The sequence below is a fragment of the Pristiophorus japonicus genome, chromosome 17 (genome assembly GCF_044704955.1).
Source record: "Pristiophorus japonicus isolate sPriJap1 chromosome 17, sPriJap1.hap1, whole genome shotgun sequence".
NCBI lineage: Eukaryota > Metazoa > Chordata > Chondrichthyes > Pristiophoridae > Pristiophorus > Pristiophorus japonicus.
In genome coordinates, this window is record NC_091993.1 from 71,475,025 (window position 1) to 71,488,801 (window position 13,777).

Genomic DNA, 13,777 nt, shown 5'->3' on the forward strand with positions numbered 1-13,777 from the left:
GTAATATGCCACAAGGCATTGGTCAACACAATCCACCAATCGGGTCCTCCAGCATACGGCAAATAACCAATCAAATGTGTGCAGCTGCAACTGTGCAAAGTTCTAATGTGTCCACCTTTTACACTTGTACACGAAAATCATTTTAAATAGAGGAAAAATCTGTAGTGTACGCGAAGGGTCTGGCTGTGATCGTGGGGTAATAGCCTGGAGTGCTTACACAGGAACAGGGGAATGTACAGAACTGGGAGGGATCACTGATCCAACTAGTCAGCACCAAAGTTAAAAACTCTTCCATCCAAAATTGGAAACATACTGTACACCTCTCTCTCTCTCCTCAAATATCTATTCAGCTCCCTCTTGAATTTACCAACACTCAGCAACTCTTTCCCCCCCCCCCTTCCCTCATGTTCCATATATTCATCATGTGAAAAATAGTCAAATCTGAATTTTCTGTGCACTTCCTCACTTCAGAGTTCTCTCTTCAGTCCCTGGTTGTAGTGAATATGATTGTCAAACGTTATGGTGGTTTTATTTATTTCTTCATGACAATTAGAATCTTGAGCACCTCAATAAACTGAATATTGCGTGTCCTCGGGCTATTGGGCTAAACTTCTGACAGCCATGTCATCTTCAGTCCTCTCTCAAACAAATGGTTACAGCCAAAAAGAAAAAGATGTTACAGCTAATAATCCCCTTACAGAAATGGTTTTGCATTTTAACAGTGACAGTAATGAGTCTTGATCTTCCCCGCTCTGGGGACTGGCAATGGTGAGACGATCTCCCCCACGGGAGAGGGCGCTCTGGGAGACCCAGCCAGCTCCCCCTCGGGAAGCCTGCAGACTTCGTACGACGCCATTAGCTTCTGTACTTGACTTTTCTATTGCACATATTTGGCTGAAGCCTACTTGCACACGTTGCAGAACCACACACAGTTGAGCTAAGCTGCCGTTATGCTGATGTACGCGTCTTCCCGTAGGAGTTATTGTTGTAAACACAGCGGCCTGCTCTCACCACCTCGCTCGCTCTCTCTGTTACAGGGGAATCCGCTATCTCAGCAAGTGCTGCAGGGAGCGCTATGAAATGATTGTCCAGTTACTGAGTCAGGAGAAGTACGATGTGGTCCTGCTGCAGGAGGTAGGTTTAGTCTCCCCAGTAATGCTTTCCCTGCTGTACTCAGCAGTTTTTGCAGCCTGTTTGTCGTTCTGGTTTGAGATCGGGCCTTTTGGAGCCCTGTGGTGGGGATGCCTGCTCAGTCAACGTGAGTGATGAGATAAAATCGAGACAACCCAAAACCCCCTCTCAGGATCGTTGTGCGTCGTCATGACACCATGACTGACTGAATGAGAGACGAGAAGTTCAAGTAGCCAATTTTAATGGGTGAGAATCGACCTTTGACCTTCCGGAGAATTGCAAAAATGTTGCTAAATTACGAAATGTTCTGTTCCTGGAATTTCGCTCTGAATTCCATCAAATGAGAGCTGATCTCCAACTTACTAATGGAGGTTCCTGTCAGTGATATTAGTGATACTGTCATTGATGAGCATTCTGGCAAATAAAAGTATATAAATATGTACAGTCCCCACCACTTACACCGCCCACCTTACAGTGAGCAATCGTCGGTGGCAATTACCCATAACTATTCTCCATCACATTAGAAGTCTATTACAATGGCACCACATACAATGTAATGCTCGACGACAATTTTGGGCCATTCAATAAGCTCTTCGTTAAAGTGCGATTACCTTACTTACTCTGGCTATGATTGTTAAAGTTCTCGGTTGAAAGTGTGATTTTAACATCCAATGCTTTCAGCAGGCAAATCATGTTCACAAACCTGCTACAAATGGTGCTGACGGTACTGGCAGATCTCCCCTAGCATGGCTCACGATGAAGTAGCACGTATTTTATGACAATAAGAATGTTGACCGCAATGCATGACTGGGAAATTGTTGCAGGAATTAAGTGTGACGCTTCCAGGAAGGGTCAGACTTTTAATATATTATAGAGATGTGTGTGTGTGTCCTAAAATTCATCTGGCTTTCTAATAACAACAACTTGCATTTATATAGCCTCTTTAATGTCCCACGATGCTTAAATCCTAATAGCACTTCACTCCCGGTCGCATGTAATGAAATTGGCTGGCCAGCTCCTAGATAATAACATAGGTAACCATCCACAGTAAAGGTGAGATCCTGAAACACCACCTTGGAGTCACAGCGTCGGCTCAGCTTGGTTGATACCACTCCTGCTTTTGGGTCAGAAGGTTGAGAGCGTTGAGCCCCATACCACGACTTGGAGTGCGAAACATAGGCTGAGACTCCAGTGCGTGGCACAGAGAGAGCGTATTGCATGGTTAGGAAGTGCTATCCATCAAATGATATGTTCATAGTTGGAGAGAGAGAACCTGAGCAGAGAGCCCACAGTGGACTGGAACTCCCGAACTAACGAGACGGTTCATCACCACCTTTTCAAGGACAATTGGGATGGGCAATGAATGCTGTTCTTGCCAGCGACGCCCATATCCCGTGAATGAATAATGAAAAAGATACCCAGTTGGACTGTAGGCCCTCCGGGACAAGTGTAGCACTAAGCAGATGCAATGCAGGCTCTATAAAACATTACCCTAATAACGGCTCTAGACACCAGCCTGAGACAATGACTTTTCTAAAGCATTAGCTCAACTTTTAATTTCCCCGTACTCTGTAATTTTGCGAAGGGCAATAAATGCTGGCCTTGCCAACGATCCCCATGTCCCGTGAATGAATTTTTTAATTGTTGTCCCCTAACTGCCAGTATAAGGGCATTGTCATCCGGGCAAAGACTCCGTCTCTGAGCAGAGAGCCCACAGTGGGTAATCCTGTTTGCCTCCTACAAGAGCGGTGGCAACTGGGAACAGGCACTGGATCTGCTTCCAATCAGCTACAGACATGAAGCTCGGTGACCGAAGAAAGGGGATTAAAGAATACAGAGCAGGAAACTTTTCCTTAAAGTTGTATCCATTCAGCAGCTTGTCGTCTTTCTCGGGCATGCCACAAAGCAATTCAGATAGAATGAGCTACTTCTGAGTGCAGAGACTTGTGTAGCTATACTCAGTATTCGGTGTGCACACCACAATGCCCTCAAATAGCAAGGAGTGAATGGCCCGTTAACCTGTTTTAGTTGGTAGGGTTGAGGGAGAGGAGTTGGCCGGGGCACTGTGACAATTCTCTGCTCTTCGAATAGTGCCTTGGGAGCGTTAATCTGAAACCAAGGAACAGGTAGAGCCTTAGTTTAACAAGATAGCCTTAAAGAAAGATTTGGATTTATATAGCACCTTTCATGACCACCAGACGCCTCAAAGCACTTTGCAGCCAATGAAGTACTTTTGGAATGTAGTCACTGTTGTAATGTGGGAAATGCGGCAGCCAGTTTGCGCACAGCAAACTCCCACAAACAGCAATTTGGTAATGACCAGTTAATCAGTTTTTTTTGTTATTTTGTTGATTGCGGGATAAATATTGTCCAGGACACCGGGGATAACTCCCCTGCTCTTCTTTGAAATAGTGCCATGGGATCTTTTACGTCCACCTGAGAGAGCAGACAGAGCATCGGTTTAAAGTCTCATCCCAAAGACGGCACCTCCGACAGTGCAGAGCTCCCTCAGCACTGCACTGGAGTGTCAGCCGAGAATTTTCTTTTTGTGCTGCGGTCCCTGGAGTGTGACTTGAACCCACAACCTTCTGACTCAGACGAGAGTGCTACCCACTGAGGCGCAGCTGACGATGATGATTCAACAATGCAATACTACCTCAGCACTGCACTGGACTGTCTGCCTAGATTATGTGCTGTATTCATGAAAAGTAGGTTTAAAACCAAATCCTCTGCCCCATAGGTGAGGTAGATGTTAGCCATGGCTCAGTGGGTAGTGCTGTCACCTCCTGAGTTAGAAGGTTCTGGGTTCAAGCCCCACTCCAGAGACTTCAGCACAAAATCTTAAAAAAAAAATTGTTTGCCTCTCCCAGGAGATCGCATGGCGGTGGAATGTAAAATGTTGCGATACATGGGGTGTCGCAGTTGTGTGGGGTGGACTGGTTGGGCTGGGTGCTCTTTACCTTTCTGCCATTGTTCATTGTTCATAGGTTTATATGTAACCTTCAGGGCTGCTGACCGAGGGCCGTGTGGCTCTTTGTCGACCGGCGCGGACACGATGGGCTGAAATGGCCTCCTTCTGCGCTGTAAATTTCTATGCTTCTATGTAAAATCTAATCTGACCATTCAGTGCAGTGCTGAGGGAGTGCTGCACTGTTGAAGGTGCCATCTTTTGGCTGCCCTCTCAGGTGAATGTAAAAGAACTTGTAGGACTATTTTGAAGAAGAGCAGGGGAGTTCATCTGGTGTCCTGTCCAATATTTATCCCTCAACCAACATCACAAACATTATCTGTCCATTATCACATTGTTGTTTGTGGGAGCTTGCTGTGCACAAATTGGCTGCCACATTTCCTACATGACAACAGTGACTACACTTCAAAAGTACTTCATCGGTTGTAAATCGCTTTGGAACGTATTGAGATGGTAAAAGGCTCTATAGAGATGCAAGTCTTTTACCAACTAAAGCAGTCTGACTCTCCCTGTTCTCCATTACAAAAGCGGAAAGAAAGAGGATAAATCAGAGACATTGTTGTTTTGTTTTGCAGGTGTGGAGTGAACAGGATTACCATTTCTTGAAAAGCAAGTTGATAAATACCCAGCCATATTCAGTGTACTTCAGAAGGTATGCAATTGCACCTGTTACAAAGAGTTTCACAAACACGCCCATCTCCTGCCTTTTGAAGTACACAGCTAGACCAGCAATTACAGGACAACTTATGCTTAGACAATGCACCATCATCATCGTAGGCAGTCCCTCGAAATGAGGATGACTTGCTTCCACGCAAAAAAGGGATGAGTTCACAGGTGTTTCAATGAAGGACTTAATATTCCAGATCCCGAACTACATCTTGAAGGGTGGAAGATGCCTGTGCATGGATTTTTTTAACGTGGGGTGACCTTTGCACACCAGCCACCACATGGGCTTGACGGAGCTAGGTCTTGGTCCAGTGGCAAGGATTACCCAAGACGACTGGAGACCAGCTCTGCTGCATGGACCTAGTGCACACACATATCGCAGTGTGGGCTGGGCCCGTGTTGCCCCTGGGCCCTCGCCTTTTCTGGGCCCCGAACTCGCGCCTCTTCCGGGTCCCGATCAGATCCCTCTACATTCTCTCGCAATGCACACAGCAGATGAGCACAGATCATGAGCAGGCAACTCAATGTACTGGTCTGAACCGGAGATTTCTCCTTTTTTAAAGTCAGATCATTGAATGCTTGACCGTCATTATGGGTATTTGTGTGAGATGGGTTGTATTGTAGGAAGTGTAGTGACAAATGTTGGGAATGCAGCAGGTTACATTACCTTTCATGTGCTTACAGGCTGTTCATTTCCAGCATGTTGTAATAGAAACATAGAAACATATCTGATTCGAGCCCCAACAGAGCACTGTGGAGTTAAAGAGAAGGCCCCTGTCTGTCAGTAGCAGAAATCGCACATGGTATTGAACCAAATCCTCAGCACTGTGGCATAGTGGATAAGGTTTCCCAATAAACCGCCCTTTGGTCCACTTGGAATCTCTTATACCATAAGTCACCCATCGTGGTGTTTCCCGTGACCCCCTCGGTTGGGTATAGCGGGGGGGGGGGAAGAGGCGAAGATTACTGGTGTAGCATGTCTGTTCAGGGGAGTGACAGTGACACTCTGGGCCCGAATTTAAAAGGTGGGGGGGCACGGTGCATGTGAGCCCCAAAGTAGCCGGCACACCTGGAGAGTTCGAAGTCGTGGAGGCCGATTAAATGAATGGTCCCACTGTCACACCCGGACAGATACACTGCCTGGCCGGTGCACGGCAGCGGGAATTTGCCAGCAGGAGGCCGCAGTCGGGGTGTCCGTGGGAACGGTCAGTCGGGGGGGAGGCGGGGGGGGGTGGGGGGAGGTTGGCGATCGGAGGAGGCCCATGGCCCATGTGGGTGGGGTGGCCGGAGGGGTTGCACTCCTGATCTTCTTGGCCCACGAGGAGTTCCAAAAGGCGCACGTCTTTAAGACTTGCCTGGGCCTTTTCTGGCCAGTCGACGTCTCTTGCCGTGCTCCTGCTGTCAGGCTGCAGACCATGCAGGACTCTCCCTGACGTGAGGTTACTATTAGGTCGTAGTGCCGGCAGCATGTGGGTGCATGGGGTGAGTGGTGAATTCTGTTCCTGTATCTGTCGTCTGTTTTGTTTACGTCACAAGCGAGGACTAATTCAGAAATGAGTGTAGAAGCTGATGTAAGTGGGCCTGTCTGACCACTGACCTTAAACTACTGTGAATGTGTTTTGCTGGCTCTCTTTCAGTGGGGCTATAGGAAGCGGACTGTGTGTCTTCTCCAGATACAGAATAACTGACTCCTTCCTCTACCGCTACTCCCTGAATGGCTACCCTTATAAGGTACAGTAGATGTGTTTTGGGGCAAGAGTTTTAATCGTAAAATTAAAAGCTAACTTTTAATAAATAGAATCTTGTTTAGTCCTTCCAGTTTATCCATTGCACTTTAACACTTGGCTATAAGCTCCCTAATGGTTAAGGCAGCAAGTATGAAGGACTTCATCAGTCAGGAAGATCCCAGATCTGTGCTGATTTCAGCCTATAACAGGATTAGGGAGGAGATGAACTTGTGCCGAGGTCACACACCTGATCACTGTCCAGTGATCTCACTGGAATGTCTGTGTTTGGACATTATTTGAGGACAGCCTGAGGCTCTGCTGTGATTTCCCGGCACCATCTGCCCTCCATCGCTCAAATAGTCCGCCCAGGTTCACTGTCCAGACTCTCACAATGAGCACTTGGTCCACTTGCTCAAATGTGACTGGTTTAAATAGAATCGAAACCCGGGGCGTGGAGAAAATAAACAGGAAAAGGCAGAATCAAAGAACCTCACTACCCTGCACAGAGCAAAGGATTTGCAACACGGAGTCTGTTCAAGTCTGCCAGTCAGACAAGGAGGAACCAGGCAGGTAAGGCAGGAGTCCCCTGAGTGCATCTCGCTCGCTAACCGGTTTTCAGTTCTGGATACTGGTGAGGGCGATGATTCCTCTAGGGAGTACAGCCAGAGCCAAGTCCACAACACCACGGGTGTCTCAGCTGCATGGGAGAAGGAGGAAGAGTGGAAGACCAATAAGGGTAGGGGATTCGATAGGGGAACAGACAGGTGCTTCTGCGACTGCAGATGTAACTCCAGGATGGTATGTTGCCTCCCTGATGCCAACGTCAAGGATGTCACGGAACGGCTGCAGGACATTCTGAGGGGGAGAGGGTGAACAGCCAGAGGTCATGGTCCATATCCACACCAATGACATAGGTAGAAAGAGGGATGAGATCCTGCAGGCAGATTTTGGGGAGCTAGGAAAGAGATTAAAAAGCAGGACCTCAAAGGTAGTAATCTCCGTTTACTCCCGGTGTCACGTGCTCGTGAGTACAGAAATAGGAGCATATACAGATGAATGCGTAGCTGGAGAGATGGTGCAGAAGGTCGGGATTTAGATTCCTGAGGCACTGGGACCATTTCTGGGGGAGATGGGACCTGTACAAGCCGGACAGGTTGCACCTTAAAAGGGCTGGGACCAATATCCTTGCCTGGGGGCGGGGGGAGGGGTGGTGCTGCTAGGGAGGGTTTAAACTAGCTTGGCGGGGGATGGGAACCTGAGAGTAGATTCAGAAGGGAAAGAAGAAAAGCTGGAAATGGAAGGCAGAAAATTGGTAAGCGAGTTTGGAAGGCAGAGGAAACAAAGGCTAGACAATAGACAACAAGGAGGTTTGGCAATGTGAAATGCAAGGTATCTAGGGAATAAGGCAGATGAGCTGAGGGCACAGATAGACACGTGGGGCTATGATATAGCTTTACCGAGACATGGCTGAAAGAAGGGCAGGAATGGCAGCTCAACATTCCTGGTTACAGGGTTTTCAGACGAGATAGAGAGGGGGATTAAAAAAAGGGGGGTGTGGTTTGCAATATTGATTAAAGAAACAATTACAGCTGTGAGGAGGGATGATATGTTAGATGGACCATCAAATGAGGCCATATGGGTTGAACTGAACAAAAAACTCTCAATGCTGGGAGTGTACTATAGACCCCCAAACAAAAAGAGGGAGCAGGAAGAGCAAATACGTAGGCACATTTCTGAGAAGTGCAGAAACAATAGGACAGTAATAGTAGGGGATTTCAACTATCCTAATATTAACTGGGATAGAATTAGTGTGACGGGTATAGATGAAGCAGAATTCTTAAAATGCATTCAGGAGAACTTTTTTAGCCAGTATGTAGCAAGCCCACAAGGGAGGGGGTGGTTCTGGACTTAGTTTCAGGGAATGAAGCTGGGCAGGTGGAAGGGGTATCAGTGGGAGAGCATTTTGGTGCAATGATCATAATTCAGTCAGATTTAGGGTAGTTATGGAAAAGGACAAAGATAGACCAGGAATAAAAGTTCTCAATTGTGGGAAAGCTAATATTACTAAGCTGAAATGTGATTTAGCCATAGCAGACTGGAAACAGCTACTTGGAAGATAAATCTGTGTCTGAGAGGCATTCAAGGAGGAGATAGTGAGGGTTCAGAGCAAGCATGTTCCCTTAAAGAAAAAGGGTAGGACTAATAAATCTAGAGGCATACAGAGTAGGATAAAGAAAAAAAGGGAAGCTTATGACAGATACTGAGGGCTCAATACTGCAGAAACCCTAGTGGACTATAGAATGTGCAGGAGTAAAATTTAAAAAGGAAATTAGGAAAGCAAAGAGAGAGCATGAAAAAATGTTGGCAAGTAAAATCAAAGAAAACCCAAAGATGTTTTATAAATATATTAAGAGCAAGAGGATAACTAAATAAAGAGTAGGGCCTATTAGGTAACCCTATGTGTGGAGGTGGAAGATGTGGGTATGGTTCTTAATGAATTCTTTGTGTCTGTTTTCACAAAAGCGAGGGACGGTGTGGACATTGCAATGAGGGAGGAGGAGTGTGAAATATTAGATTAAATGAACATAGTGAGAGAGGAAGTATTAAGAAGTTTAGCATCTTTTAAAATGGATAAATCCTCAGGCCAGGCTGTAAAGAGAAGCGAGAGGAAATAGAAGCTCTGACCCTCATTTTCCAATCCTCTCTGGCTGCAGGAGTGGTGCCGGAGGACTGCTAACATTGTACCATTGTTTAAAAAGGGAGAAAGGGATAGACTGAGTAATTACAGGCCAGTCAGCCTAACCTCAGTGATGGGAAGAAAAAAATCCTGAGGGACAGGATAAATCTTCATTTGGAAAGACATGGATTAATCAAGGACAGTCAGCACGCATTTGTTAAGGGAAAGTCGTGTCTGACTAACTTGATTGCATTTTTTGAGGAGATAACAAGGAGGGTTGATGAGGGTAGTGCATTTGATGTAGTGTATATGGATTTTAGCAAGGCTTTTGATAAGGTCCCACATGGCAGACTGGTCACAAAAGTAAAAGCCTATGGAATCCAAGGTAAAGTGGCAAGTTGGGTCCAAACTTGGCTTAGAAGCAGGCAGTAAAGGGTAATGGTCGATGGGCGTTTTTGTGACTGGAAGGCTGTTTCCAGTGGGGTTCGGCAGGGCTCAGTGGTATATAATCAATGATTTGGACTTGAATGTACGGGGTATGATTAAGAAGTTTGCAGATATTACAAAAATTGGCCATGAGGTTGATGAAGAAGAAGAAAGCTATAGACTGCAGGAAGATATCAATGGACTGGTCAGGTGGGCAGAACAATGGCAAATGAAATTCAATCGAGAGAAGTGTGAGGTAATGCATTTGAGGAGGGCTAACAAGACAAGGGAATACACAATAAATGGCAAGTTGGATCCAAAATTGGCTCAGAAGCAGGCAGCAAAGAGTAATGGTCGATGAGTGTAGAGGAACAAAGGGACCTTGGAGTGCATGTCCACAGATCCCTGAAAGTAGCAAGCCAGGTAGATAAGGTGGTTAAGAAGGCATACGGGATACTTGCCTTTATTAGCAGAGGCATAAAATATAAGAGCAGAGAGGTTATGGTTGAACTATGTAAAACACTAATTAGGCTACAGGTAGAGTACTGAGTGCAGTTCTGGTCACCACATTACAGGAAAGATGTGATTGTGTTAGAGAGGGTACAGAGGTGATTTACAAGCATGTTGCCTGGACTGGAGAATTTTAGCTATGATGAAAGATTGGATAGGCTGGGGTTGTTTTCTTCGGATCAGAGGAGGCTGAAGGGAGATCTCATTGAGGTGTATAAAATTATGAGGGGCCTGGATAGAGCGGTAGGAAGAAACTATTCCCCTTAACAGAGGGGTTAATAACCAGAGGACAAAGATTTAAAGTAAGTGGTAGGAGGTTTAGAGGGGATTTGCAGAGAACATTTCTTCACCCAGAAGGTGGTGGGGGTCTGGAACTTGTTGCCTGAAAGGGTGGCAGAGGCGGAAACTCTCATAGCATTTAAAAATTACTTGGATATGCATTTGAAGTGCCGTAACCTACAAGGCTACGGACAAAGAGCTGGAAAGTGGGATTAGGTTGGATAGCTCTTTGTAGGCCGGCGCGGACACGATGGGAAGAATGGCCTCCTCCTGTGCTGTAAATTTCTGTGATACTATGGATTTCTGACTGCAGAGTGTGCACTGGGGCTTTAGCCAACGTGTAAGCAATTCTGTAACCCGTGGCATAGCAGGGCCTTGGCTTCGGTCCGTGCGTTTGCAGTGCCGCGTAGTTACAACGTATTATTTGTACAGTACAACATGGCTCTGACACAAAGTTAACCCATAATCCTGTTGTCTTCTAGTTTCACCATGGTGACTGGTTTGGCGGGAAATCTGTTGGCTTGGTTATTCTGCACATACAAGGTGTTGTCGTCCATGTTTATGTCACCCACGTAAGTGGCAGCGGAGAATACAGTGAGAAAGGGAACATAAACAGCATGAGTGCTCTGGCTTGATGTGTCTTGCATGAATGAAATCACGGCCCTCTGTCTCTGATTCTCGCTGCTTGTCACACAAGTGCCTCCCTTGCGTTCTCGGGCATGCCTCTCTTGAACCCAATCATTATTTACTTTGTCTGTCCGTCTGCGTCCCTCTCGATGTCTTCCCCCACCACCCTCCCCATGTGCACGCTCACATCATCCCTCCCAATACAGTTTTTGTTTGCAAATGTTTTGCCCTTGGCGTTTGCTGTGCTTCCGGATGTGAAATGTTGCCACGGGCATCGAGCTGAATGGCCTGATTTCAGGACCAAACCTGGCTCTCCTCTCCTCTCCTGCAGCTTCACGCTGAGTACTGCAGGGAAAAGGACGATTACCTCCCCCACCGTCTGCTGCAGGCCTGGGAGCTGGGACAGTTCATACGGTAAGAAGTGTGCAAAAGCCACGCTGACGATCCTTGCAAGAAAGCCCGATGAGCCCCTTCAACATGTTAGACCTTTTTGTTTGCCAGCCATACAGGCAAAACGGCCAATGTAACGATTCTGGGTGGCGATTTGAACATGCATCCCAGTGACCTGGGGAACCGACTGCTACAGTGCTGCACCGGGATGAAGGACTCATTCTTAGAGACTGCAAAATTTGAGGTAAGCTTTTGTCAGAAACTCTGGGCTCTGATGGTGCAATGCACGCCCTCAGGACAGCTCAAAGCATTTTGCAGACGATTTTTTTTTTCCTCCCCAAGTGTAGTCACTGTTTAATGTTGGAAACGCAACAGCCATTTATGCACAGCAAGCGCCCACAAACAGGACTGAGAGAATGACCAGATCATCTGTTTTTAGGTGTTGGTTGAGGGATAAATATTGGGAGAACTCCCCTTCGCTTCTTCGAAACAGTGGGATCTTTTAGATCCACCTGAGAGGGGAGGCGAGGCCTTGGTTTAACATCTCATCTGAAAGACAAGATCTCCGACAATGCAGCACTCCCTTAGCACTACATAAGAACATAAGAAACAGGAGCAGGAGTAGGCCATACGGCCCCTCGAGCCTGCTCCGCCATTCAATAAGATCATGGTTCATCTGATCTTGGCCTCAACTCCACTTCCCTGCCCGCTCCCCATAACCCTTGACCCCCTTATTGTTCAAAAATCTGTCTATTTCCACCTTAAATATATTCAATGACCCAGCCTCCACAGCTCTCTCGGGTATAGAATTCCAAAGATTCATGACCCTCAGAGAAGAAATTCCTCCTCATTTCAGTTTTAAATGGGTGACCCCTTATTCTGAAACTATGCCCCCTAGTTCTAGATTCTCTCATGAGGAGAAACATCCTCTCTGCATCTACCTGGTCAAGCCCCCTCAGAATCTTTCAATAAGATCACCTCTCATTCTTCTAAACTCTCATTTAGAGTACAGACCGAACCTACTCAACCTTTCTTCATAAGACAACCCCTTCATCTCAGGAATCGGCCTCGTGAACCTTCTCTGAACTGCCACTAATGCAAATATATCCCTCCTTAAATAAGGAGACCAAAACTGTACGCAGTACTCCAGGTGTGGTCTCACCAATGCCCTGTAGCAGGACTTCCCTACTTTTATACTCCATCCCACTTGCAATAAAGGCCAACATTTCATTTGCCTTCTAATTTCTTGCTGTACCTGCATGCTAACTTTTTGTGTTTCATATACAAGGACCCCCAGATCCCCCTGTACTGCAGCATTTTGTAATCTCTCCCCATTTAAATAATAATTTGCTTTTTTATTTTTCCTACCAAAGTGGATAACCTCACATTTTCCCACGTTCTATTCCATCCGCCAAATTTTTTGCCCACTCACTTAGTCTATCTATTCCTTTGCTCCCACTGCACTGGCAGAGTCGGCCTAGATTATTTGCTCAAATCCCTGGAGTGGGATTTCAACTCTCAAACTTCTAACTCCGAGGCGAGAATGGTATGGACTGAGCCACGGCTGGCACGTTCTATAATCCTCTGTCATCTAACTGTCCTGACTCAGAATGTCACTGACTGAAGCCTGGGAGCCAGGCAGATTCTTGGTCGGCCGCCAGTCAATGATGTGACATTTCGAGGGGCAGAAAGATTTTACGGTGACTTTTGAAAACGGGGCATTATCACGAAAGCGTTTTGTTACTGTCGGGAGAACTGTTCCCCCTACTGCAGTGCTTCCTGGATTCGGGAATGGGGAGGAGGTTCTGCAGAATGTTCCGTATGTAGAGGTCAGCACTTTGTGATGTTGTGATGGAGGATTATTTATTTGTGGTCATTCGCCCTGCCAGATGGCTGAACTGGTTTATTTTTATTTATTTACTACCTGCCTGTACCATCAGATGACGGCGTAAAATAGCTCTTTGCAGGCAGCAGATCCAACAGCTGCTTATTGTCTCAAACACAGTGCTGCTCTGTGACTGGGAAATGCTGGAAACATTCAGCAGGTCTGACACCATCTGTACAAAGAAAGGCAAAATGTCAATGTTTGAGTGCTGATAAAGGTTATGCCTGAAATGTCGACTGGTTTCCTTTCTTTACACTTGCCGAGTGTTTCCAGCATTTTCTGTTTTTGTTTGACTTCCAGCATCCGCAGTATTTTGTGTTTTTTGCTGCCCTGCAACTGCTCCCCATTACACGCTGGAATTTATCACCAACGGTTTATTACCGGCGATTTGACTGGCAGCCAGGTGCAGTGTTACAAGAGTGGGTGCAGTTACAATACTTCATTAATTAATTAGGAGGATTCCTTCTTGTGATCTGTCTGGATCAGGTTCT

The 13,777-nt window shown here is 46.4% G+C and overlaps 1 protein-coding gene across 3 annotated transcripts in view; it reads left to right on the plus strand.

Moving 5' to 3' along the window:
* Window positions 1-13,777, plus strand: part of LOC139227787 (sphingomyelin phosphodiesterase 2-like) — a 49,897-nt gene that overhangs the window by 19,595 nt on the left and 16,525 nt on the right. For 2 of the 3 annotated variants that reach the window (XM_070858835.1, XM_070858836.1), the window contains exons 3-8: window positions 1,038-1,134; window positions 4,675-4,751; window positions 6,403-6,496; window positions 10,867-10,956; window positions 11,343-11,425; window positions 11,513-11,645. In XM_070858835.1, coding sequence (XP_070714936.1) covers window positions 1,038-1,134; window positions 4,675-4,751; window positions 6,403-6,496; window positions 10,867-10,956; window positions 11,343-11,425; window positions 11,513-11,645 — 574 coding nt within the window. The remainder of the gene's footprint in view (window positions 1-1,037; window positions 1,135-4,674; window positions 4,752-6,402; window positions 6,497-10,866; window positions 10,957-11,342; window positions 11,426-11,512; window positions 11,646-13,777) is intronic. The other variant, XM_070858837.1, reaches the window with a different exon arrangement.